Source organism: Misgurnus anguillicaudatus, chromosome 3 (assembly GCF_027580225.2).
Source record: "Misgurnus anguillicaudatus chromosome 3, ASM2758022v2, whole genome shotgun sequence".
NCBI classification, from domain to species: Eukaryota; Metazoa; Chordata; class Actinopteri; order Cypriniformes; family Cobitidae; genus Misgurnus; species Misgurnus anguillicaudatus.
This window is the reverse complement of record NC_073339.2, coordinates 29,115,439-29,141,132: the sequence shown is the minus strand read 5'-3', so window position 1 is coordinate 29,141,132 and position 25,694 is coordinate 29,115,439. Positions and strand designations below refer to the sequence as shown.

Here is a 25,694-nt window from a genome sequence, read left to right as displayed (position 1 = left end):
AGCACCCCCACCCAAACACAGCAACAAACACACATTTACTAGAAAATGTTAACTAAGGTCAGCAGTTATTTACATACAGTGCATAAAAAAAATCATAAGGCAAGCTACAACCAGCATGCCATGTGCAATGCTGATATCTCCATTAATTACAATAGAAACAATCAATTTGTTGCAATGCCCTGCAAGCATTCAGTGTACACAGACTCACAATACACACGTTTGTTTCTCTACATTAATGAGGACATCTCAGAGAATATCCATTGTTTAAATATCAGGCTAGTGATATATCAAAATGGGCTCTCAGTTTGGTTCACTACTGTAGGCTACACAATCATGGGGAGACTGCTGATCTGACAGTTGTCCAGAAGACAATCATTGGCACAAGGAGGATAAGCCACAAACATTCATTGCCAAAAAAGCTGAGTGCTGTATGTTAACAAAAAAGTTTGGAAGAAAAAGATGCACAACCAACTGAGAGAACCGCAGCCTTGAGAGATTTGTCAAGCAAAATCGATTCAAGAATTTGGGTGAACTTCACCAGGAACTTCACACGTGTCAACGAATTTGGCAACAGTTGTCAGAGGCATCTTAAGGCTAAGGAGAAGAAGAACTGGACTGCTGCCCAGTAGTCCAAAGTCCTCTTTTCTGATGAGAGCAAGTTTTGTATTTCATTTGGAAACCAAGGTCCTAGAGTCTGGGCGAAGAAGCTCATAGGCCAAGTTACTTGAAGTCCAGTGTTAAGTTTCCACAGTCTGTGATGATTTGGTGTGCAATCTCACCTGCTGGTGTTGGTCCATGGTGTTTTTTTGAAAAACAAAGTCACTGTACCCGTTTACCAAATAAAATTTGAGCACTTGCTTCCATCTGCTAACCAGCTTTTTAAATATGCTGATTTAATTTCCAGCAGGATTTGGCACCTGCCACACTGCCAAAAACACCAAAAGTTGGTTTAATGACCATGGTTTTGGTGTGCTTGACTTGCCAGCACACTCACCAAACCTGAACCCCATTGAGAATTTACGGGGTATTATCAAGAGGAAAATGCAGATGAGCTAAAGGCCACTGTCAAAGAAACCTGTGCTTCCATACTACCTCAGCAGTGCCACATCGCCGCCATGCCGAAATCTGGAGATTAGTTTTTATTGGTTTTATGAATATTCTAATTTGTTGAGATTTGTTTGGTGGGTTTTTGTGAAATGTGAGCCAAAATAATCACAAATAAAAGAAAAAAGACTTGAATTACTGAAATAAATGAACTTTTTGCACCTGAGATGCACCTGTATGTCCTAATCCAACCCCTAAACTTAACCTTCACCCAAGCCTGTAAACCTCACTGGATTTAAAGACTAACATTTACGAACATTATCAAGTGATGTCTTGGAAAATATTGTGAGGTGTGACAAATGCACGCATTCCATAAAAACCTACAACTGCGGGTGCTCCAGTGTGCGATGTATGCCAGTAACTCAGTCAAGTACAAATCATGTCACCAGTACTTTATCATGTTAATTACATAAACATCATTGACTTTGTCAACAATAAACCATGCAAACAGATCCTGTTCAATTGTTTCTCAACTACGAATCAATAAGATGTTCACCTAAGGCCTCTGTGGGTCAACATTATAATTTGTTAAATCATCATGTGAAAGTGCATTTATAAACCATTTAACGTACAATAAAACGATTTTCACTTCTTTGATTTTTTTTCTTATCTTTGATCAAAGGTCTTATTTTATTGAACTGTTAAAAGATTAAGGTTGAGGCTATGATGAAATGCACCATTATCAGAGATTATCAATATTTTAGATCCAAGGCTACAAATGAAGTCATGATACACAGACATTGATATCCCTTTTACCCGTCAGTGCCTCCAGTGCTTAAAAATAGAGCTTTAACATGCATTGCATGTTGCTTGAATTTGACCTTTGACAACACTTATCAAGGGCACTTTTTCAGTACTACACAAGATATCCCAGCTGTTCTTGTTCATTAGTAATAGCCAATATATAATTTAATGCTCTGTATAAACTCATCTCACATTAACAATAGCAGCAGATTTGCAAAGTAATTCAACTGTACAAGTTTAAGAATTAAATTATATCTCTTATATTTCTAAATCACTAATTAAATAAATTCATTGTTTATAGTGTCACAGCAGTCCTTTCCACATAAACCATTTCAGTGTACAGATATAGGCACACCCTGCACAGTTAAACAGCAAACAGTTCAAACAAAAGCAGGACTTTGTGTGCAAAACAACAAAGCCACCAGTGACGTAAATATATTTGACAACCCAACACAAGCGAGTGCTTGTTCCACTGGAACGACTTGAAGCCTCTACTCTTTTCAGAGTAACTGAAACAGCGTTGCATGCTGGGAGGTGTGATGGATAGCCTGGAGGGAGGGTGAGATTTATACTCTGTGAGCTTTACTCAGCCACATCAGCGTATAGATAACATCAGATAAGAAAGTCTTTTGTCTGTATAAAAGCCTGGCGAGGGGGAAAGTTGGACCATCTTCAGGATCACAGCAAATACAGCAATACATCATCATGGCCTTCAACGGTGCCTGGAAAGTGGACCGCAGTGAGAACTATGAGAAGTTTATGGAACAGATGGGTAAGAGCCATTTGGGAGAATAATAATTACATTTTTTATCAAATAGTGCAAAGTCAAATTTAGCAGATACCCGTAGTTGTGCATGATTTTTTTCTTGTACGCAGGTAATACTGTATAATGTAATGTATAGTGTTTATATATGACAAATATAACCATACAAGAGAAAGACTCGTTCACATTTTTATAAGGTGTGCATGTGTGTATGTGTCAACAGGCATTAACATGGTAAAGAGGAAACTGGCTGCTCATGACAACCTGAAGATCACCCTGGAGCAAACCGGTGATAAGTTTAACGTGAAGGAAGTTAGCACTTTCCGCACGGTGGAAATAAACTTCACCCTTGGCGTCACCTTTGAATATTCTCTGGCAGATGGCACTGAGCTCACTGTAAGCATATCTGATTCAAGATCAGACATTTTTACTCTCTGCTCACGGATAGGAAGCAATAATTGAAATTTAGGATTCATGGCATCTTATCACAATACTTAGAGAGAATATCGAGAACATTTGTAGTTACGCACGAGAATACATTACCACTATATTGTGATCTATTTTGTTTTTTGTCTCTAAACCTTTAACAAATGTATACATTTGTTAAAGGTTGAGTTATTGTACATCATACATTAACTTTGCATCAAGGATATGTTGGTATTTTTAGTGAAATCTATAATTGTACTATTCAAATTGGATGGAGCCATTGAAAGTTCAAAGTTGTTGTAACTTCCAACACCCTCTTGTCCCACCATAAGCAAACACTACACAAACCTCCTAAGCAAACAGTCATTAACAGACCAACTAGTGTTTGCTCTTATTACTTAATTCAAAATGAACTTGATCTCTGACATTTTTATCACAGGGATCCTGGGTCTTAGATGGTGACATGCTGAAGGGAACCTTTACTCGCAAAGACAACGGAAAGGTGCTAACAACAACCAGGAAGATTATTGGTGATGAACTTGTACAGGTAAAATCTTGCTACCTGTAAACATAATGTTAACATACTAGCACATAATGCAAAACAGTACAACTCTTCGATATAAGAAAAACAATATTAGATCTGATGATTCCTACTTGTTTTATTCTTCCACAGACATATAACTATGAAGGTGTTGATGCCAGGAGGATTTTCAAAAGGGCTTAAAACGTCATGAGCGTATAAACAACACAAATCAACTGTAGTTGGACGATTCAAAACTGTTTAGTGTTAACTATGAGTTTTTTTTCCTGGAACTGGCAGTCTAATGTTTAATGTTTACAAAGTAAGATAAAAAAAAAGGTGTGTGCATGAAAATCATGTCTCATTTGCACTAAGTTTTGATATTCAAAACCATTTTTACATCCTTTTGTGAACACTGTTTTCATTTATATGCTGCATGTTGAGTTCATGCTCATATTCTGGATGAAATAAATAATAAAAAGAAGTGCATCGTGTCAGCGCATCACTCACATAAATAAATCACATCAATGCTGAAACATTTGAAGTTTATTAAACAAAGAATAAAAATAAATGCATAGACATCTCCAAAAATATATAGTGGGTATCATTTTACACTCTTATTTATTTTGAATCATCATGTCAATATTTAGCATGAAAAATTGCAGGAAGGCACTCCACAAACAACCTCTAGGGAGTATTTACAAAGGTCCATTTGCAGTGAAATTAAAGCCATAGACACAATTACTATGCTTGTCTTTAGGACTCAGTCTTTAAGACTAGAACTTTTTTTTTAAATATTACCTGTCATTTAGTAAAAGATATTCAATAAATTCAATATTAAGCATAAAATGGTCATTCATGTTTACAAGCACATACTGTTTCAAGCCAAAGTGCATACTGCCCTCCAGTGGATGGCTCTTTTAAGAGACTCGAGCGTCACAATTTACAGGTAGAGGGTACAAATGGACAAGTCTGCCTTACATTGCCGGCACTGTCTCCACAATTACACTGTAATCACATTTGAAAAACAATCTCTGTTTAGTCAACTTCTTTGGCAGTTCCTCTGAATTACTTCTCACTGGTTCATCAGGACCTAATAAGAAAAAAGACTTATTACACTGTATGTAGGCTAGTCCTTGCACATTTTAACATTTGGCAACACCTTTTTATTTAATCGTTTTATTAGGCTAAAGGTCAGAGCACCTTTCCATGAACTGTTCATCAATGTTGTAAATGTCTCTTCAACATTTTTTATTATCTAAGAGACTGCTATAAACATAAAACAGATACAGAACTACTTTATATTTTACAAGAAGCATAGGTTTGACATTTCATCAGTTATCCCAATTATTTTCAAGGGTTGCTTGCTTGCAGTGCAAAGATAAAAGGGCTCGTTCATCACGGGGTCCATCACAGCCCCCTGTGCGACTACTCCACCCATGGCCTGACTTTTGCGTAGTACTGTAGATAAAGGTTTTATGTACAGTATAACTTACTGTACAGTTAGGTAGAGAATCATCACATATCACAGTTCATTTTTTTGTTTGTTTTTTGTTTGTTGACATTTAAACTTTAAGTATAAACCAGAGAACTTACCATAACCTTCACAAATATCCATGTTCATCCAGTCCCTTTGAAGCGACAGGGTGCCATTTAGCAGCAGGCTTATTGTTGCTGTTGCCTGTAAAGGTTAGTTTAGTTTATTTACTTAGTATATACTTTTTATGCACAACAACTGACAGTATATCATCTGCCATTATGAGGGGCCACACAGATAGTTAATCATACTTCCTTATGAATACATATTTAAAAGCATGCATACACACATAAACACCTGCATATACTTGTATGCTATTGGATGTTTAAGCAAATACATTTGAAATACGTTTGCATACTAATGTGAAATTTATACCAAAAAGTCTTAAGTTAGTAATGCATACATATACATTTGTGAATAACTTGCATATACATGTAAACTTAATGCACACATACACATATAAACACTCACATATACATATAAACTTGATGCACGCATACACATATAAACACTCACATATACATATAAACTTGATGCACGCATACACATATGAACATTCGCACATACATATAAACTCTGTCCATGCATAAAAACCTATTAAACACTCGCATATACCTATAAACTTGATACAAGAAACACATAAACACACTCGCATATACATATAAACTCCGTCCTTGCATAAAGACCTATTAAACGCTCATACATATAAACTTTCTGTTTTAAAGGAAGTTGTTTAAGTATAAACCGAAGGCATTTCAGTATAAAAGGAAGTCTCAATGGAGGGGAGGAGCCAAGGCGACCACAGCTACCACGGAGCAAGCGGCGCACCGCCAACATCCGACGCAACGTAATTTGCAGTAAACAACAAAGCACCTGAACCTCTAAGCAGCACTAATTTAAGTACTCGAAACAAAGACCAGGACCCGACCCGCACTCGAAAATTGCGCCGTCATTAGAAACTCTTAACTGTTTCCAGACAGAGCATGGACACAAACAAGCACAGGACCGTTTAAAAAAGCAGCTGCCTATCAGCATGTACAGAATCGAGTCAAAACGAGTTTTGGCTTTTAGACCCAAAGTCTTCCCGTGCCATTCCACCCCAACCCGCACCGCAAACGACATGTTAATATTATTCCACCCGTTACACAAAATACTATCGGCTTACCCGCTGGATAATTACCCATCTGGCCAACTTGCTCTTAATCATATCTTTTGTTCTACTTGTTTCTCATTGTTCTGCATTTGCCAAAAATTAAATAAATAGGCTCCTTAGTTTGTTTAAAGTTTCATCTTTTTATTCTGCATAATAATAGCAATAGAACTTATTTATTTGTCTCTAAAATAGGAACAATTAAGTCTGTAAAACCGCACACCTAGACACTCAAAATCACCGCAAGGAAAATTCCTTCAACACCACAGCCCTAATTTTGGTTACATGCAGAACACTAAGGTGCAATAATAACGCAAGTAGGATGCATGCCTGTTCTACTTTTTGTAAAAGGCAAAAAGGATTAGGTGAAAATAATTAATCAATACTTGATAAATGGGTGACTTGTTCATCATATTTATTATAATATAAAGAAATGCATTACATAATTTTTTAATACAAAGCCCCTTTTGATCTCGCAGGTGGCTGTTCTGTCATGACTTGAGCCATGCGTCAGGCACATTCCAAACGAACCTACATTACACACTGTGAATTAGTCGAATTAATTGTTTTTTGCAATTACGAGCGAGTTGGCCTTGATATGGGTGATAAGGAGTTTTATTTATCCAGGCATACTCCATGACAGAGTCCTGCACGCTGGTGGGTGGGTATGCAGTGGGCAAGCCATTAATATTTGATGTAATGGGTGAATAATAATAATAATGTTAACATGTCATTTGCAGTGCGGGCCAGGGCAGAACGACACAGGCAGACTTCGGGTCCAAAAGCCAAGACCACCCTGACTCGATTCCATACATGCTGGCAGATGCTTTTTTAAACGGTCCTGTGCATGTTTGTATCCATGCTCTGTCTGGAAACAGTTTCCAGACAGTATAATAGAAAGGTATCTAATAAGAGCGCAATTTGCGAGTGCGGGTCGGGTCATGGTCTTTATTTTCAAATATTTAAATTAGTGCTGCTTTCAGATAAAAGTTCAGGTGTTTTGTTATTTACTGCCAGTTACATCAAATTTTAGCGGTGCACCGCTTGATCCATGAAGCTGTGGTCACCTTAGCTCCTCCCCTCCATTGAAACTTCTTTTTATACTGAAATGCCTTCCGTTTATACTGAAAGTTTATATGTATATGCAGGTGTTTAATGGGTGTTTATGCAATGACAAAGTCTACATGTATGTGCAAGTGTTTAAGAGGTGTATGTGTGCATCAAGTTTATATGAATGTGTGAGAGTTTATATGTGTGCATGCATCAAGTTTATATGTACTGTATATGCTAGTGTTTTAATGGTGTATATGGACAGAGTTTATATGTACATGCGAGTGTTCATATGTGCATGAGTTCATCAAGTTTATATGTATGTGTTTGTGTTTAGTAGTTGTTTATGCACGGACAAAGTTTATATGTATGTGCGAGTGTTCATATGTGTATGCATGCATCAAGTTTTTATGTATATGCAAGTGTTTAATAGGTGTTTATGCACGGACAGAGTTTATATGTATGTGCAAGTGTTTAACAGGTGTTTATGCACGGACAGAGTTTATATGTATGTGCGAGTGTTTACATGTGTACTGTATACAAGTTATTCATTCAAGTGTATATGGAAGTGTATATGTATGCATTACTAACCCAAGATGTATTGGTACAAATTTCACAGTAGGATGCACACGTATTTCATAGGTATTTCATAGGTATATGTATGTATGCATGCTTTTATATATGTATTCACAACCGAATTTTGACTTTTTAGCCACATAGCCCCTCATATGCCGCAGCATTCTGTACAACTAAATGTTTCTTAAGCATGCAAGTTATTTTACTCATTAATTAATGCTAAGCCGTTGTGTAAATAACTTCTGTCCAACTTTTTCTATGTAGTTGATAGGAGAATTAATTCTTAAGGGCCGTTCACATTATAACGATAAGTTATAAAAATATAGTTTATATATGTTTTATATTAAAGAGAATAGCGAAGTTTGCACCAAAACTATAACGATAAAGATACAATAAACACTATTGTTGGGGTTACTTTCTGGGCGATAAACCAATCGCAGACAATCAAATCTATTTGAACTTCAATTGCACATGCATTTGAAAGTGGAGAAGCTCATTGCTGAGGTTCATAACATAAAATAACCTCAGGTATCCAGCGCTGAAGCGGGTGCTGTGATATTGACTATGTAATGTTTTTTATTCTACAACACTGAATGCGCCAAAAGATGAGATATTAGATTACACAAACTATAGACATTATATACGTAGACGCCTCATGAAGTGCTGGAACGTAATCCAGCGTCGCCACCATATTGGTTGGGTCTCCTCACTTTACGCTAGCACCAGAGTCAGTCGGAGTCAACGGAGAGCTAGCAACTATGCCCGTATTTTGTGCAGCTAATGGTTGCAATAACTAGCCCAGTATTGATACCAGATACCAAGTAAGACTGAACAATAATTTTTGTTATTTTACCCTTTATAATATTATGTCATTGTAACTAACGTTACTTACGTGTAACCAAACCGTGTAACCAAACCGTGTAAGATGGCGATCCAAGATGGCTGATACGTCAGCTCCAATAGGCAGCGTCAGTCTATGAGGCGTCTACGTATATATTGTCTAGGACACAAACTACTAGATTCTGTTTAAAGTTACACAAACGCAGCAGGTTAAGGACATCTGCTGGTTAGCCGCTGGGTAAATGCAACAAGAACAGCATATTTATACATTTAATGACATGAACAATAACAAACGTTTTTAATCTGCAGTATTAGTTAATGCCATTAAAGGTACATGTCTTGCGCGAGTACTGCGCCTCGTGAGCAAATTAGCATAAAGTTATCGTTATTGTCCTGTGGTGTGGACGACAATATAGTTATCATTATAGTTAACGTTATAGTTATAATGTGAACCGCCCTTTATAGGGCACAACTTGAGCAATTCAGTCCAAATTGCATAGCAGACCTTAATTGTATAAAATACATAGGCCTAAATGTGACCCTGCTTGTGAAATCATGCCTAAAGTCTCATAATCTAATTATGGGATCAGGAGCATGACATTTTTACATTAATCATTGATTGCACATTGATTTCAATTTTGGGCCTTACTCAGTCAATATATCAAGGTTATATTTGCTCTCTACATTATATGAATGATTTAATGTAATAAAAAAAAAACAGTAAATAACAAAACATGACTTTAGCTTGGTTTGCACAGGCAGGGTCATAAACAACCAAGACAATAGATTAATGTCATTTAATAAATTAACAGATCTATTGAGCTTCAACATACCAGAGTCAGGCTTATTTTTGGCACGCTCAGAATGGCTCTCTGTGCGATTCAAATGCACCAAGTCTCTCCCATCTCTAACAGGTACTCTCAGCTCAGGCAGAGAGAGAACCAGCGGCCTCTGGTGGTGATACTTCAGTCTGTATGTGTCTGTCATACAATTATCCACAGAGAAATAAGTTGTCAATGCTACTCCAGATCCTGGGGACATTGAGGGAGAAGGCTTTTCCCAACCACAAGATCTTTCGGCAGGCTCACTGGACCCCTGCTCTCCTCTCTCTTGGTCAGAACCTGATTTTGAACTCACGTCGGATGAGCTTGGGCACGTGCAATTGACTTCCATTCTTCTGTGTAGCGAGCTGGAGTGTGATGCTGAAACGCTACGACCGGATGTCCTGGAACCTGTCTGTGACATCTCCTGTAAGGTTCTGGGACGAAAGGGTGGAGTCTTTATCTCAATCGGCCGTTGTGCATGTTTTGAGTGAGTTGGTATTGATGTACGTATGGCTGACTCTTCCCTTGGCTGCAGGTAACTGGAGCGATTCAGGCCTGGTGATTCGTTTGGAGCCACCTCACTGGTGCTGGAACGATAAGCGCTGTCTTCTGGCTCTGAAAGAGGGTTGGTGAGTTCATCAGAACTGTTGCATTCGGGACTACTGATCTTGCCCAAGCGGCGCAGTAGGGGGCTTTCTGGGTTATGATGCCATCGCATGGTAACTTCCTGTTGCTCTGCTTGAGGTTCATTCGTTGATGGGTCCTTCTCTGCATTGCCACCTTTCCTGCAGCCACAGGACGAATATCTAACCTTCCTTCTGTAAAACATTGATGTTCTTATTTACAGTACTGTATATGTTGACTTATTTCGTTATATAGTATATTTTATATTGGTAGATGTTTGTTGCTTTGCTATACTGTACATAATTTCTCCAGTTTGTCAAAAACAAACAATAAAACAAAAATGCATATATAGTCTTACACTATACTTGTACGTAACTTTAAGGTACATAATTGTCAACACGTTTTTCTGTTTAAACAATCTGAGGTCTACTGTAAAGTCAAAATTAGTTTATGTCAATCAAAAGCATGGCACAAAATTATGTCAACAGAGCATAAAGGGATAGTTCACAACACAAGTCGGTCTCCATTGTATTTGTTATTCCTACTAAAGAATTCAGTGGGTACCATCAACTGTGTGCTTACCATCATTTATCAAAATATCTTCTTTTGTGTTTATCAAAGTAAAAAAAAAAACGCATACAAGTTTAGAACAACAAAAGGGTGAGTAAATGATGACAGAATTTTCATTTTTGGTGAACTATCCCTTTAAATTATTGTACCTTTGTGGCATGCTATGTAAGCGATGCAAGGTGTTCTTAAATGTCCATATGAAACAACCAGGAATTGAATACATGCTTTCTCTTAAACTGACCCCACAATTGGTTAAAACAACCGAACATTTTTTTTGCGTGTTTGTGTATTATGGCATTAGCTTAAAGGAAACTGGGCATTTTCTTTATGATATAACATAAAAACATAGTTTACATAATTTATGTTTAATAATTTTTAATCTGGAATATAAAACCAATTAATGCTTTCAAATGATGACTTACATGTACAGTAGCATATTTGCTAGGTAAAGATAAAGTCAAGAAATACCTTGAACTTGGGCTGCCTTTCAAGAGATGTTCTGAGTTCTGTCCCTGAATTTTAACCAATTGTTTGCCTAAAAGAGACAGAAGGCAAAAAACTGAAATATATAGAAAAAAGTATTTTCTGATATTGAAATGATAAAAAACTGACAGTAAAGCCTAAAAAGTGGCTTAGGTGTGTCAAAGGAACATAGCTGCCAGAATCCCCCTCTGCTGATCACAGCGGGCACAGACACACTCACTAGGACACATCCTACTCATCTATTTATAAATAGACAAGACTATTCATCTCTTTCCTGCCAACCTGCCGAGCTCTATGTGGGGATAAAGTCACAGGACATGACATGTCCTGCTAAGTGTAAGATTTAGGCTTTAGTAAGCCTATGGAATACATTTCACAACTGATAATGTTTTTTGGATTTTAGCCTCTTATTATTTTCTCTCTTTCTAACAGTGTGCTTTCCTACTGTTTTTTTATTTACTAAGCAGGGCTTCAAATTTCAGGCCTTCTGGGAAAATCAAGATGGTTCGTCAATGCTAAATGCAGATTTGAAATACAGATATATCACAGGTTTGATTTTGCAACTGCAACTCAACAGTATAGTGCAACTACATTACAACAGTACTGTACATTGTATGTAACCTTCTGCTCCATTCCCATGTTCATTTATAATACATCATTTTTGTATTTAACATTCAAGCCGCTTCCTTTTTACAGCTTAGGAGAAGTAGAGAGGGATGTAAGCCTTTTTGGAACTTCCTCAGATGACTAATAGCTCTGCTGCACTCTTTTAATTATCTAGTATAGTTTTGCATTAAGATTAACCCCTGTGTGTGTACAAGTCATTGTACGCTACCTGACATTTCCATCTTAAAGCATGAAAGCTAAAAGTTTTTAAATCTGTTTTTGTATGAAAAACGAAAAATTGTAGAAATAAAGAGTGTAAAAGAGTCAAAAATTAAAGGCGCTCTAAGCGAATCTGTGTGACGTTACTTTTTGTTGATGTTTGAACTGTTTTCAAACAAAACACCTCCCTTCCGTGCTTTCATGAACGCACCTAACCCCCACCCCCAAATCCTTCTTGTCGTTTATTGGCTGGAACACTTTGTTATCGTTTCTGGTAGTAGGTTTGGCCACTTTGTTTTTATTGCAGTTTGTGGAGCCCACACTGTAAAAAAACTTTGCTGCCTTAAAAAATTTTGTTGAATCAACTCAGATTTACAAGTCATGTCAACAGAGATTAGTTGTCACAACTTAAAAAATATAGTTGAGAAAAGTCAACTTAATTTTATAATTTAAAACAACTCACCTGTAGTTATAACAACTCATCTCTAGTCAAGATGAATAATGGTAAGTTCAAATGACTTGTAAATCCGAGTTGATTCAACAAAAAATTTTAAGGCAGCAAAGTATTTTTTACAGTGTATAGGCTGTCTACAGAGATCTCGTTTTTTACAGTTTGATCAGAGGACAGGCAGCAAGCAGATAGTGAGATGTCTGCTGTAAGTAACAAAAAATGTTTTATGGTCTAAAACGCGTGAATTCGCTTATACTTTCAAAGCTGGGTATAATTGAGTTACTACCAAAACCAGTAGTAATTAATTATGCAGCGTTGATCTAGCACTTTGTTCTGTGTGTATTTATATTGTATTGCAGTATTTGAGCTCACACAGGAACAAGGATTTAAAAAGGGGAAAAGAAAATGTTTTGGCAAGCCAGAATTGCTGGCTATATCACAAAACTTTGAAAAGGAAGGAACAATTATTTGGCATCCTGTTTCTAGATTAAGTATTTAATTTTACAGAATATTTTTTTGTAGTGTGCTGCCACTCTGGTTTTAGTTTGTTATGGTTCCTGGCAGATTTGTTTTACCTTGAACGGCAGTAAGGTTTTGAAAGCACTAAGGGTGGCTAGATTAGGATTTATGCACACAATTTTGTTGTGGTCTTTTTTATTTGGTACTGAAACAAGCACATGAATAAACAAATAATTTATGTTACTTTCTAAGTTTTTCTGTTCATTTGTTAAAAGTTTTTCAAATGTTTTTTTTTTTTTTTGCTTTTAACTAAAGTTTCAAATTTTCTGGTTATGAATACAAAAGCATAAGTTGTGTCCTATACTTTTAACAGCATGCCAGGGGTAAGGGGTGTTTCTATGTAATACTCACTGTGGTACTGTGGAGAACGCACTGCCTCCATTTTTGAGTCGCCTTGATTATTATGGCCTTGATCCCTGAGAAAACCGACAAGACTTATTTAAGTCACACCAAAGCTTGAATACCTGCATATTATTTGAACCTGAAACATTACCCTTACCTGAGGTGCTGTGCATCTTGATTGGTTCTAAGCTCTTTGCCTGTAAAGTTCTCCACACCTGGTGAGTCAGGATTAGTGGAGCCACTGCTTAACCTATCGCTGCTCTCGTACCCTGACTCTGTCCTCTGGATCATCCAGTTATCGCTCTGCTGTGCTACATTAGCTCCCCCTTTAGGCCGCGCCACCATCATCTGTCGCTGAGACTCCTGGGAGCTTTGACTTTCCGTCTCTAGCCGTGAGTCATCTTCATAGATAGTCATCAACCCTTTCTGTTTCTCCTTCATCAATCCTCTCTCCTGACCAAAGCGACGGCCGCATCGAGGACTTCCACGCTGCTGCTGCTGCTGACGTCGTTCTAGTTCACTCAGCACGCTGTCTACATTCAGGACTTCTCGCACTGGTCTCCACGACGACTTGGATTTGCCTTGCTCAGGGACGTTCACTGACCCGCGATGGCCGAGAGATGAGTCGTTGTGACGGCTGCCGCTGGTTGCCATTCCGTGATTTGAGCGAGACTCCTGTGGTGATCCACGAGGATGTGTTGCTGAGTGCTCAGATCGAGAGGCTCGTGAGGGGAGAGTTCTCTGCCTCTGGTCAGAATGAGATCTCGGGCCATTCTCAGGGGGAGATGATGATCGAGGATAGATCATATCTTATAAAAATAAAACAATTCCACATTTACAAAAAGCTATAAAATAATTCCTGTACAGACATATCACTCTTTATATACTTTTGGGGACCCATTATAGATGCATTAAAACAAAAAAATTTAATTTTATAGTATATGCACACAAATTAAATAAAACAATTGGTACCAACAGTAGCTCATTAACAAACCCTTTAAACAACCACGAGAAAATCAATACAAAACAGTATAGAAGACAACTTCCCTTCCAGACCATTAGATTATTATAAAGACAGCAGACAACAAATATTGTATCTCATCATAGTGCATCTTCACATTTTCACATTAAGTCATTTGTGTTAACCTCCGTAAACCACCTAATGGTTTCTAAAGTTCAGAAATGGTAGATGGTCTAGTAATTGACATTTAATTTCTATAGAATCTGAATATTTTTTAATCATGTTTCACTTTTAATGGAATAATGATTAGTAATATTACTAATAAATGCTATTAGAAAGTGTTACGTTTGGTAGGAAAGACATTTGTGTTTATAATATATATTTACTGTTTTATTGCATTAACACAAAATTATATAAAATGCTGCAGTATTTTGTTGTCAATTTTAAACCTCTTTTTCCCTTAAATCATATATGCTTGCTGCAGCGTAAGAGGACAGATGGTTTGCTGTTATTCTGGAGATTGGCCAGTACTTTTTTCCTGTATGTAACTTGCCCTTAGAAGCTACGTCTGTACGAGGAAAAAATGCCCCCAGCTAGTTTAGTCCACTATTCGTGCACAAATTTGATGGTCAAATTGCTTCATCTGAGGGAATCTCAGGCAGTTTTCCTTGTTAGTTGAGTAGCTATTTGTTAAGCCTCACTCCTCACTGAACCTGCACTATTAGACATTTCTGTATATTTTACAGTTATTTACTGTATATCACCCAGTATAATACTGCAAACTATTTATACAGTAAATAATTGTAATTTACATTACATTATGGGAATTTTCTTTGACATCAAACATCATATACAGTAATTTACTGTGTTTTTTAAAATTTGCTGTTTGATTTATTCTAACTACTTTTTTTGCTGTATTTTCCTTTGACTTGTTTTAGCCATGCAGGAACCATGTAGCAAAACAAGTGTTAGGGGATGGAGTTCAGGGGTGCACATAAACTGGGACGGGTTTTCCAAAAGCATCGTAATGCTAAGTAGATCGGAAAAATGATCGTACGAATCATCTTAGAATTACGGGCCGTTTCCCAAAATCTTCGTAGCTTAAGTAGCACTTGAAAATCATCGTAGATCTACGAGTGGTCTGGAGTAATCATTAATTCATAAGTGCATCGTCAAGAGTGTTACAAGGTCACCTGCAGGACAACCAGCAAATTGGACTCCTTCAATAACGATAATGTAATGTTTTAAATGTATAGATATTTATTGGGGTTTCCTTTGTTCATTTGTTTAAATTACTTTAATATAATATATTTAACATTCAAATGAGAAATAAAATTTAAATGACTAAACATAAATTAATAAAGAAGGAAAACGTATTTGGTACAATTTTGGTAAAAGTTGGTACTAGCAAATTGATAAATGGTTCCTACCAATTGCTGCTATAATTAATCTAGGCTACAGTAAAAAATTTTTTTTGAAGGGTATGGCATCTGATTAAAGAAACCAAATAAATATTTAGTGTTCAATGCAATAATCCATAATAATAAATAAACATAGATAATAAACAACAAATAATAATAAAAATCTAAATTATAATATATAATGCAGAAGGCATTTTGCAGTGGGACGAGTCCTAAATAAATACGGAAAAGAATATTTCATCATGAACAATTTTAAAACATTTAAAAAGTCATTGAACAATTATAAAAAATATTATAAAAAATATTAGTGCACATCGGCTAAAGATCATTAGCCTAAACAAGCTTCTGCTACAAATTCGAGTCATTATATTGGTGACATTTCAGCACATTTCAAACGGATAGCGACTCGTATGTACCACTTAAAACCCAACTGCGAGCGATCGCTACGTGCATCTTTGGGAAACGCACGTAAATTAACAACGAATGTAGCTCGTAGAAAGCGCTCTTAAGTGCTTAGTTCAATCATTATCAGGAGACCTAGCCATGAAGACTTTAATCCCTGAGACAACGGCACTTTTTTTGAATACCCTGCTATTTTGGAAGTTCTCCCACTTGGGGATCATGGAGGGGTCCGAAACTGCCATCGCAGGTGCACGTCCACCGCGAGAGACACGATCCAAAAAAATCCAGAAATCACAACGTATGACTTTTCAACTATTTATTTGTATGATACAGCTGCAAATATGTACTTGAACAGCTGAGAAAACCAATGTTAATATTTGGTACAGTAGCCTTGGTTTGCAATTACAGAGATCAAACGTTTCCTGTCGTTTTTCACCAGGTTTGCACACACTGGAGGAGGGATTTTGGCCAACTCCTTCACACAGATCTTCTCTAGATCAGTCAGGTTTCTGGCCTGCCGCTTAGGAACACAGAGTTTGAGTTCCCTCCAAAGATTTTCTATTGGGTTTAGGTCTAGAGACTGTCTAGGCCACGCCAGAATCTTGATATGCTTCTTACAGAGACTCTCCTTGGTTATCCTGGCTGTGTGCTTCGGGTAATTGTCATGTTGGAAGACCCAGCCTCGACCCATCTTCAATGTTCTAACTGAGGGAAGGAGGTTGTTCCCCAAAATCTCGCAATACATGGCCCCGATCATCCTCTCCTTTATACAGTGCAGTCGCCCTGTCCCATGTGCAGAAAAACACCCTCAAAGCATGATGCTATAACCCCCATGCTTCACAGTAGGGGTGGTGTTCTTGGGATGGTACTCATCATTCATGATCATCCAAATGGTCATTGGCAAACTTAAGACGGGCCTGGACATGTGCTGGTTTAAGCAGGGGAACCTTCCGTGCCATGCATGATTTCAAACAATGATGTCTTAGTGTATTACCAACAGTAACCTTGGAAACGGTGGTCCCAGCTCTTTTCAGGTCATTGACCAGCTCCTCCCGTGTAGTTCTGGGCTGATTTCTCACCTTTCTTAGGATCGTTGAGAACCCCACGAGGTGAGATCTTGCATGGAACCCCAGTCCGAGAAAGATTGACAGTCATTTTTAGCTTCTTCTTTTTAATGATTGCTCCAACAGTGGACCTTTTTTCACCAAGCTGCTTGGCAATTTCCCTGTAGCCCTTTCCAGCCTTGTGGAGGTGTACAATTTTGTCTCTAGTGTCTTTGGACAGCTCTTTGGTCTTGGCCATGTTAGTAGTTGGATTCTTACTGATTGAATGGGGTGGACAGGTGCCTTTATGCAGCTAACGACCTCAAACAGTGCATCTAATTTAGGATAATAAATGGAGTGGAGGTGGACATTTTAAAAGGCAGACTAACAGGTTTTTGAGGGTCAGAATTCTAGCTGATAGACAGGTGTTCAAATACTTATTTGCAGCTGTATCATACAAATAAATAGTTTAAAAAATCATATATTGTGATTCCTGTTTTTTGTTTTAGATTATGTCTCTCACAGTGGACATGCACCTACAATGACAATTTCAGACCCCTCCATGATTTCTAAGTGGGAAAACTTGCAAAATAGCAGGGTGTTCAAATACTTATTTTCATATATATATATACAGAGAGTTTGGATGTAGTATGATTCATAGTAGATGCGCATTGTATGCAGCAGTCTGAAATAAAATTTTGGTGGTTCTGTGCCATCATCATTATCAGCTCGTATCTGAGAAAAACTTGCATGCAAAAATCTACATGAGAGATAGATTAAGTCTTATTGGACTTTACTCCTGTAACACCCCACAATTAGTTTAATGGTGAGTACACTTTAATATGCTACAGATCATGTTGTTTATTGCTATCTGGTATATAGTTATTACTATTGCGTTGTTGGTAGAACTGAAGACTCTTGTTTTGTAGACTGGACAGATTTGGTCTATTTTAAATGGGTTTTAGTTGCTCAGTCTGTTTCTCACTTTATGAAGTGTGCCCCCCATGAAAACGACCTGTATACTGTACTGTATATTAACCCTAATTAGCATACATAAAAATATAAACATGGGCATTAGCTTTAGACAGATAATTATTTTTAGATCCAGGTACCCAAATGTTTCTACTGAAATATGTATTTTTTTTAAATGTACCTTTGTGTTGGAGGGAATCTGACCTTCTGTAGATTCTTTCACTCTCTCTCCTCTGTCCTCGGTGAGAAAATTCCCTGGGACTTTCTGGAAGCACTTTAACTGAGATATTCAAAAGCAGGACATTGGTGGGATCACTACTGGAAAGTAGGCTATTTTCTTTTTAGTAGCTCTTCAATACCTTATCATATCAAGCATCTTTCTAATGCATTTCTTTTCAAACTTTGTATTTTTTAAGTGTCTCGCTAAATAGAAGCATAAAATTTGTGGACATGCAGCGATGGCAATGACTTACACCGATTGGTTGAAGACTGCATTGTTGTTTTGTGGAGTCCCTGATTTGTTCGTTGAGAACCAGCACTCACATCTCTCACACTGTCTAGTTTCCTAGAGCCTGACAGCTGAGAGTCTAACCCAAACAGAGAGAGAAATCACAGTTACAACTTAACTCATAGCTGCATTTTTCAAGTACATACTTCAAGGTCAAAAGGCATTGCAAAAACTTTTTTCAAAACTTATTTATGATATTGACACTTATATTAAGAGCAATCTAAAGTCCATTCAATCTTTACAGTTTTCTAAATGCAGTGCATACTCTAGTTCATTTTATTGGTACATTGAGTTCTGACAGGAAATGTGTTATCTAAGCATAAGCATTACATCTCTATATTTATTATGTTGGGTAAATACCATATACATAAATGTAAGTGGTGCAACAATATCCCTTCTTTAAATTGTTTTAAAAATGAGTGCAAAGTTGCTTATTATCCCTAAAATATATAGCAAAAAATATTCCCTCACTCTGTGACATTTATACATTTATGTGTCTTTCCTTCTAATTATTTATATATATATATATATATATATATACATTTAGGCGTGTGGTCCTGGTCAAGACAGTCTCCTGAACTCTAAACTGAATATCAGAATGGGAAAGAAAGAAAGATGATTTAAGCAATTTTGAGCGTGGAATGGTTGTTGGTGCCAGACGGGCTAGAGGTGCTAGAGGTCAGAGGAGAATAGACCAACTGATTCAAGCTGATAGAAGAGCAACTTTGACTGAAATAACCACTGGTTACAACCGAGGTATGCAGCAAAGCATTTGTGAAACCATAACATGCACAACCTTGAGGCGGATGGGCTACAACAGCAGAAGACCCCACCGGTACCACTCATCTCAACTACAAATAGGAAAAAGAGGCTACAATTTGCACAAGCTGACCAAAATTGGACAGTTGAAGACATTCAGAAGGTAGAGTCAGAATTTGGCGTAAACAGAATGAGAACATGGATCCATCATGCCTTAGGCCCCTTAGTGCCAAGTGGGCTTTGTTTAAATGCCACGGCCTACCTGAGCATTGTTTCGGACCATGTCCATCCCTCTATGACCACCATGTATCCATCCTCTGATGGCTACTTCCAGCAGGATAATGCACCATGTCATAAAGCTTGAATCATTTCAAATTGGTTTCAATTGACAATGAGTTCACTGTACTAAAATGGCTCCCACAGATCTCAACCCAATAGAGCATCTTTGGGATGTGGTGGAACGGGAGCTTCGTGTCCTGGATGTGCATCACACAAATCTCCATTAACTGCAAGATGTTATCCTATCAATATGGGCCAACATTTCTAAAGAATGCTTTCAGCACCTTGTTGAATCAATGCCACGTAGAATTAAGGCAGTTCTGAAGGCGAAAGGGGGTCAAACATAGTATTAGTATGGTGTTCCTAATAATCCTATAGGTGAGTGTACGGTATATACAGTATATATATATAAATTAAATCTCTATATGTTGGATAAAACTTAAATAAACTTAAAAAACCAAAATATTTTCCAAAAATTACATTAAAAAGATTTTGTCATCCTTCACTCATTCCCATGTTGCTTCAGCTTTTCTCTCAAAAAAATAAAGAGATAATACATATGCAAACCAAAGGCTGCTGAGCTTTAGAAAAGCGATTACAGCATGAATATTCTGTCAAACGTCTTTTGTGCTTTACAGAATAAAAGACACAACATTTTATGTTCCCCTGTGGGCGGTAATTTTAGTACTTCAAACATCTTTGGCACCAAAATAGCATATATAAAATTTCTTCTTCTGATAATTTCTTCGTGCCTTAAAAAAGTTTGAATCTACACCCTTGCTTCATCTAGTCTATGCGGCATCCATACATATCTATGGCTCGAACTACCTAGCTTGTTTGTTTTGTTTTTTAATATCTGAGTTGCTTTTAATACTGAAGAAACATGTATAGAACAAGTGTAAGAAGCAGCATAGTATACAATTTTATAGGACAAAAATGATATTGTGGGGGTGAATTTAATCAACTTTGCTATAAAATTTTGATAGCAATATTTGTTAATATTGGTTTCTTTATACATACAGTTTTTCTGAATTGCTAAAACACTAAACCCCAATCTCTGAACCAAATTCCTAGTGGCCTAACCCCATTTGTCAAATCACGCACTCTTTTTGCAAAATTCTAAACACAAACTTCTCACTAAAACACACATTTCACACTCCAATGCACTTGTTTTATAAATGCTAAACACAGGCAGGCAAAAGTTGAACACAACTACAACACCGTTATCATCGAGTAAACACAAGAACTCAAAAATCTACACACTTTTATCTAATGGTATTTTTACCAATTGTGTGAATTGGAAACAGTCTGAGAGGCAGGTGAAGAGTATGAGGAAGAAAAGGACACCAGAGATGACGCAATTGGCAAAATTTGCAGTTGGATTGCTGACTTACAAAATACAAGTGCTGCTTACAGTAATATTGAAAACTTACTATTACTTGCAGTACTTACAGTAAAGTATTCACTACTGTATATTCACTGAACTAAACTTGTGATTACAGTAAAAGAGATTTTTAACAGTATTTGTCAAGTGTTGTTATGTACAATAAACATGTATTTTTCTGTAAGCAGATGTCTGAATGTTGTGTTTTCCATTTTTTAAGGTATGTCTAATGGATGCTTTAGTGTTTTATATTATAGACTTGTGTGTGTATGATTTGAAAGCTTAGTTTGATTTTGAATACAAGTGAAATGGTTTTGAAGGAATTGTTTTATTTTGCTAGAAGAGTCAGGGGTTCTGTAAATTTTGTTTGAAATTGGGATTTGTGTTTAAGGTTTTGAGAAAATGAGTAATGATTTCAAAAAAAATGTGTTTTAGCAATTCAGAAAAAACGTAATACCATTCTTTAATGACTCATTCTGTGTTGACGTGATAGGTTACAGGTTTGTGATACATAAAACTGATTTCTTTGAAAAACTGCAATTTTATGGAGAAAATACTCAGCAATGATGTTGTTAAATGATGAATTTGCTAATGGTTTGCCTTAAAACACATTAAAAACACAACACAGACATATAAACAACAATAAAAACTTGATAGTTTAAAGTCCCCATGTCTGGAATTATATAATCATTTGCAAATAATTGGCTACTTATGTCCTGAGTAGGCTATATCCTATCCTAAAGTATACAGTACTATGCTATCCTATCCTATGCTGTGCTATCCAATCCTGACAGCCCTGCTGTTCTGGTGTTTTGCTGAGAAACACTATTGCAAATAAATTCAGTATTGCGTCCAGGGGACATTGTGTTAAGTAATCAAAAAAGCCACTGCAATATGAAACTAAACAAACAGCTTTGGGTAGAAATGACCCCATAAACTACAGTACATTGCATCTCTGCAGTGCCTGCAGACTTCTGATGGGAGAGAGAAAGGACACACTTGCTCATAACGTACTTATATAGGACACTCTATAAGCCGCTCCAGATGTTTGCAGAGGGCAAAACAAGCTCATGGATTACTGCAAACCCAGCAGATGAAGAGCAAAACGAATCTGCCACTGACTGTACACACGATGATCTCAACAATGATCAGCAAGTAAATTAAAAAATTAACCAATCTAGAAAACAAACCAATGCCAAAGCAAATTTTAAATGATTAAATGTTTCTTAATATTTTTCGTGCCATTTTTTGATTTTTGTGTTTTATAGGAATGTGCACATTGAATTAAGAAAATGATGGAGGAAAAGGAAAAAAAAACATGATCCGGAATGAGATTCAATTTTATAACACTCACCACTACACAACGTCTACACTTTTTAATAAATGTATTTTAAACCAGCAAAAATAATAAATCAAATTATTTTATTTCAATTGAAATTTAAATCAAAGTCTATCATGCACTGCGGCCAAATGCTTTTTCCAAAGGCTACTTTAAAAGGCCATGCTGCACTGAAGCCTGGCATTTGCAGGCAGTGAAAAGTTTGATAAACTTCTGGCACTGTGATTGCTCTATCACTACAGAGACCGCATTGGTGTTCTGCTCAGCAGAAATGTTGCCAGCTCAGTCTAAAGCACATAGCTCAGCAGAGACTAGAAGAGCAAGCTCAAGCACAAATCCCACACTAAACATCCTTCCAAAAGCACAAGAGGAACAAATCCAAATAACACATTAGAAAATTTCACTGTCTACAAAAGATACTCATAAGCCCAGCAGAGCATGAAAGTTATTAAGTGGACATATTTTTCAAAAGTCCAAATGAAACTTTACTTTAAAGCTGCATTAGTTACCAATTGAAACTTGTTCTGCCCTGTTCTGCATCCCACTGTGCACGCAAATGTATGAGGTAATTGTAAAGCAAAAGAAACATTCCCATGTGTGGCTGTCTGTTACACTTTATAACATAAAATAAAATATAAATGACTAGAAAGGATAAAGAAAGGATAAATGAAAAACTACTTACAGATATTTAAGGATAAATAAGAATGTTTTCCCATTCCAATAGGGGTTTGTGAGTATGACAGCCTAGGCATAACATCCATTAGGAACATCAGTAAGAAAAAAATGAGTGGACGAGAGATTGCAGGGACGTTCTCGGAGAGGATGGGAGATAACAGAGCAATGCAGAGGCCAGAGTGAAAAGATTAGAAGAGACAGAGAGAGAGAGAGAGAGAGAGAGAGAGAGAGAGAGAGAGAGAGAGAGAGAGAGAGAGAGAGAGAGAGAGAGAGAGAGAGAGAGAGAGGGTAAAAAGCAGGGAGAGAGAGAGAGATAGCGAGGGGGATAATCCCTGTCCACTGCAGAGTTCAGAAACCCCAGCAGAAATCAACTCATCCACCTAGAATGTGCACCATACAAATGGGAATTGTGCTCAAAATCAGAAATACACATTATATAACTTTCACCTTGTGTTGAAAGGTGGTCCTTAAATAATTAAATACAAAGTTACTGTTTTATAAAGCACTATAAAGCAAGTCATTTTAAATATAATCATTATGTACAGTAAGTTGTGTTTTAGATTTAAATAAAGTAGCTGGATCACAATGTTTTATTATTTGTAAAACGTGGGAGTAAAACTTTTTTCCAGAGAAAATAGATGCAGCTTTGTTTACAATTATTAGAATCCATAATGAAAAAGAGGGCAGTCTCACCTGTCCCTTTCCCATTTAGGGAAGAGTTATATCGGGACCACATGGTGGTCTGTCTAGGGGCATCCTCATTGGACACTGCAGTACCATCTGGATTGGCATAGAACAAGAGAAGCGGCTGGAAGTGTCCTCGGATACATTTAGATGCCACGTCTTTCCACTTGGAGCCAATCTAAATATTGAAAACAAAAATGTAATTTAAACAAGAGGTTAAAAATATCTAATTGAAAAACACCTTAAACACATTACTGATGCACCCGCAGAGAAGTTTGTTGAGATTGGCCTGCTTGTAGATATTTATAGGTGAGGTAAAAGACCGACTAACCATAGTCAAAGCCCTTTAGGGAAGTCATGACATTTAGCGGCCATGTTTGCAACGTCTCAAAGCAGTTATTTCAGTTCTGCAAGACCAAAGTCCTATCTACTTAAATAGGGAACAAATATATTTCTAATATTGCATACTACAATCACAAATAAACAACATATGTCTGACCAGCAATTAAATTTGACTCCAACTGTACCATAACGTTTGTTCCCTTTCAGTCAATCACTAGGACGTCACGTCTTGACCGGCAATTAGGAACTTGCTTAGAGAGACCAATCAGCTTTGATTTTATGTAAAAGAGCCAATGAATGTTGCCATGCAGTATTTGCACCTCCTGACCCCGCCTTATACCAGGTGGGTATAAATTCCAGCAGGTGAACTGCATTATTAACTTTTTGCTTCGGAGCCAACAGCAACTGCTGAAGACAGAAGCAGATCTTTTGAGAGAGAGAGCGTGTTTGTGTGGATAGTTGGCGTTATAGTTCTGCAATGGATTCCACTTGCCTCTTTTATTTCCAGAGTGTGTGGTGCTTTCTACTCCTGTGTGCTTCATTGTCCAGCTGCATTAAGAGAGCTTTCCTCCAAAAAGAGCTGCCTCACACCCGCTGCCTCTCTTGTCTGGGCCTTGTACACGATGAGGTGGCATTTCATTCACAGGCATTTTTTTGCTCAGCCCCACTTAGTCTGCTTCTCGCCAAGGGCTGAGGGAATACGGCATTCACATCCTTGTCTATCTCAACAACTGGCTCATTGTAGTCTCGGGAGCAACTTTGCAAACACACGGAAATGGTGCTCAGGCAAACTAAGAGGATCTCTTATCTAAGAGGACCTCATGCCTCCAGGCATGCTGTGGTTTTCATGGATGCCTCTGCCACAGAATGGGGGGCCACCTACAATGGGTGTGCAGTTGCAGGGGTTTGGACAGAACCCCAACTGCACTGACACATCAACTGCCTTCAGTTGTGGACAGTATATCTTGCTCTCGTCTGCCTCAAAAGAGAGTTACGAGGCAAAGATGTCCTAGTCCATACAGACAATACTGCAACTATTGCGTATATCAACCATCAGGGTGGTCTGCACTCCTGTCGCATGTCACAACTCACCCCCCATCTCCTCCTGTGGAGTCAGAAGCACCTGAGGTCCCTTTTTGCCATTCACATCCCATGCATGCTCAATCGTGTGGCCGACGAGCTGTCATGAGCAGCGAGCCCCGGCAAGTGGCGTCTCCACCCCCTGACAGTCCAGCTAATTTGGAGACTGTTCGGAGTAGCACAGGTAGACCTATTTGCCTCCCTGGGAACCTCTTATTGGCAGCTGTTTTATTCCCTGACCGAAGGAACCCTCGGCACGGATGCACTGGCACACAGCTGGCCTCAGGGTCTTCACAAATATGCATTCCCCCCATTGTTCAGAGGCTTGATGTCCTCTATTAGCAGAGTCAAAACAAAACAGTGACTGATCTGGTTTTCTCCACGAAGAAGACCTATTCATATATTCCTGCAAAGCCCTAACTCGTGAGGAGGAGGATGGAAGGCCTGTAGAGCTAAGGTCCTAGCTGGACAGGTAGAACCTTAGGAACATAACCCAG

At 37.6% G+C, this 25,694-nt stretch overlaps 2 protein-coding genes across 5 annotated transcripts in view; one reads left to right on the top strand and one right to left on the bottom strand.

The window, feature by feature from the left end:
* The first annotated feature begins 2,307 nt into the window (after positions 1-2,307).
* fabp2 (fatty acid binding protein 2, intestinal) lies at positions 2,308-4,051 on the top strand. The gene is made up of 4 exons (XM_055205376.2): positions 2,308-2,620; positions 2,835-3,007; positions 3,477-3,584; positions 3,711-4,051. Exons 1-4 carry the CDS (start codon positions 2,554-2,556, stop codon positions 3,759-3,761), a joined length of 399 nt encoding a protein of 132 aa, XP_055061351.1. The 5' UTR covers positions 2,308-2,553; the 3' UTR covers positions 3,762-4,051.
* A 34-nt stretch (positions 4,052-4,085) lies between these two features.
* The window catches only part of usp53b (ubiquitin specific peptidase 53b), a 64,098-nt gene continuing 42,489 nt past the window's right edge, over positions 4,086-25,694 (bottom strand). For 3 of the 4 annotated variants that reach the window (XM_055205350.2, XM_055205353.2, XM_055205352.2), the window contains 9 exons: positions 23,785-23,953; positions 18,621-18,734; positions 18,329-18,427; positions 13,506-14,157; positions 13,358-13,422; positions 11,197-11,263; positions 9,544-10,352; positions 5,154-5,238; positions 4,086-4,650 (listed from right to left, as the gene is read on the bottom strand). In XM_055205350.2, coding sequence (XP_055061325.2) covers positions 5,162-5,238; positions 9,544-10,352; positions 11,197-11,263; positions 13,358-13,422; positions 13,506-14,157; positions 18,329-18,427; positions 18,621-18,734; positions 23,785-23,953 — 2,052 coding nt within the window. In that variant the 3' untranslated portion in view covers positions 4,086-4,650; positions 5,154-5,161. Of the gene's footprint in view, positions 5,019-5,153; positions 5,239-9,543; positions 10,353-11,196; positions 11,264-13,357; positions 13,423-13,505; positions 14,158-18,328; positions 18,428-18,620; positions 18,735-23,784; positions 23,954-25,694 lie in introns of all 4 variants that reach the window. The other variant, XM_055205351.2, reaches the window with a different exon arrangement.

What these genes read in the sequence shown, in the direction of transcription:
- fabp2 (XM_055205376.2), top strand. Translation starts at nt 2,554, where the DNA reads ATGGCCTTCAACGGTGCCTGGAAAGTGGACCGCAGTGAGAACTATGAG. An exon ending in CAGATGGCACTGAGCTCACT is followed by an intron (nt 3,008 to 3,476) that starts GTAAGCATATCT and finishes TTTTTATCACAG; the next exon opens with GGATCCTGGGTCTTAGATGG. An exon ending in TTGGTGATGAACTTGTACAG is followed by an intron (nt 3,585 to 3,710) that starts GTAAAATCTTGC and finishes ATTCTTCCACAG; the next exon opens with ACATATAACTATGAAGGTGT.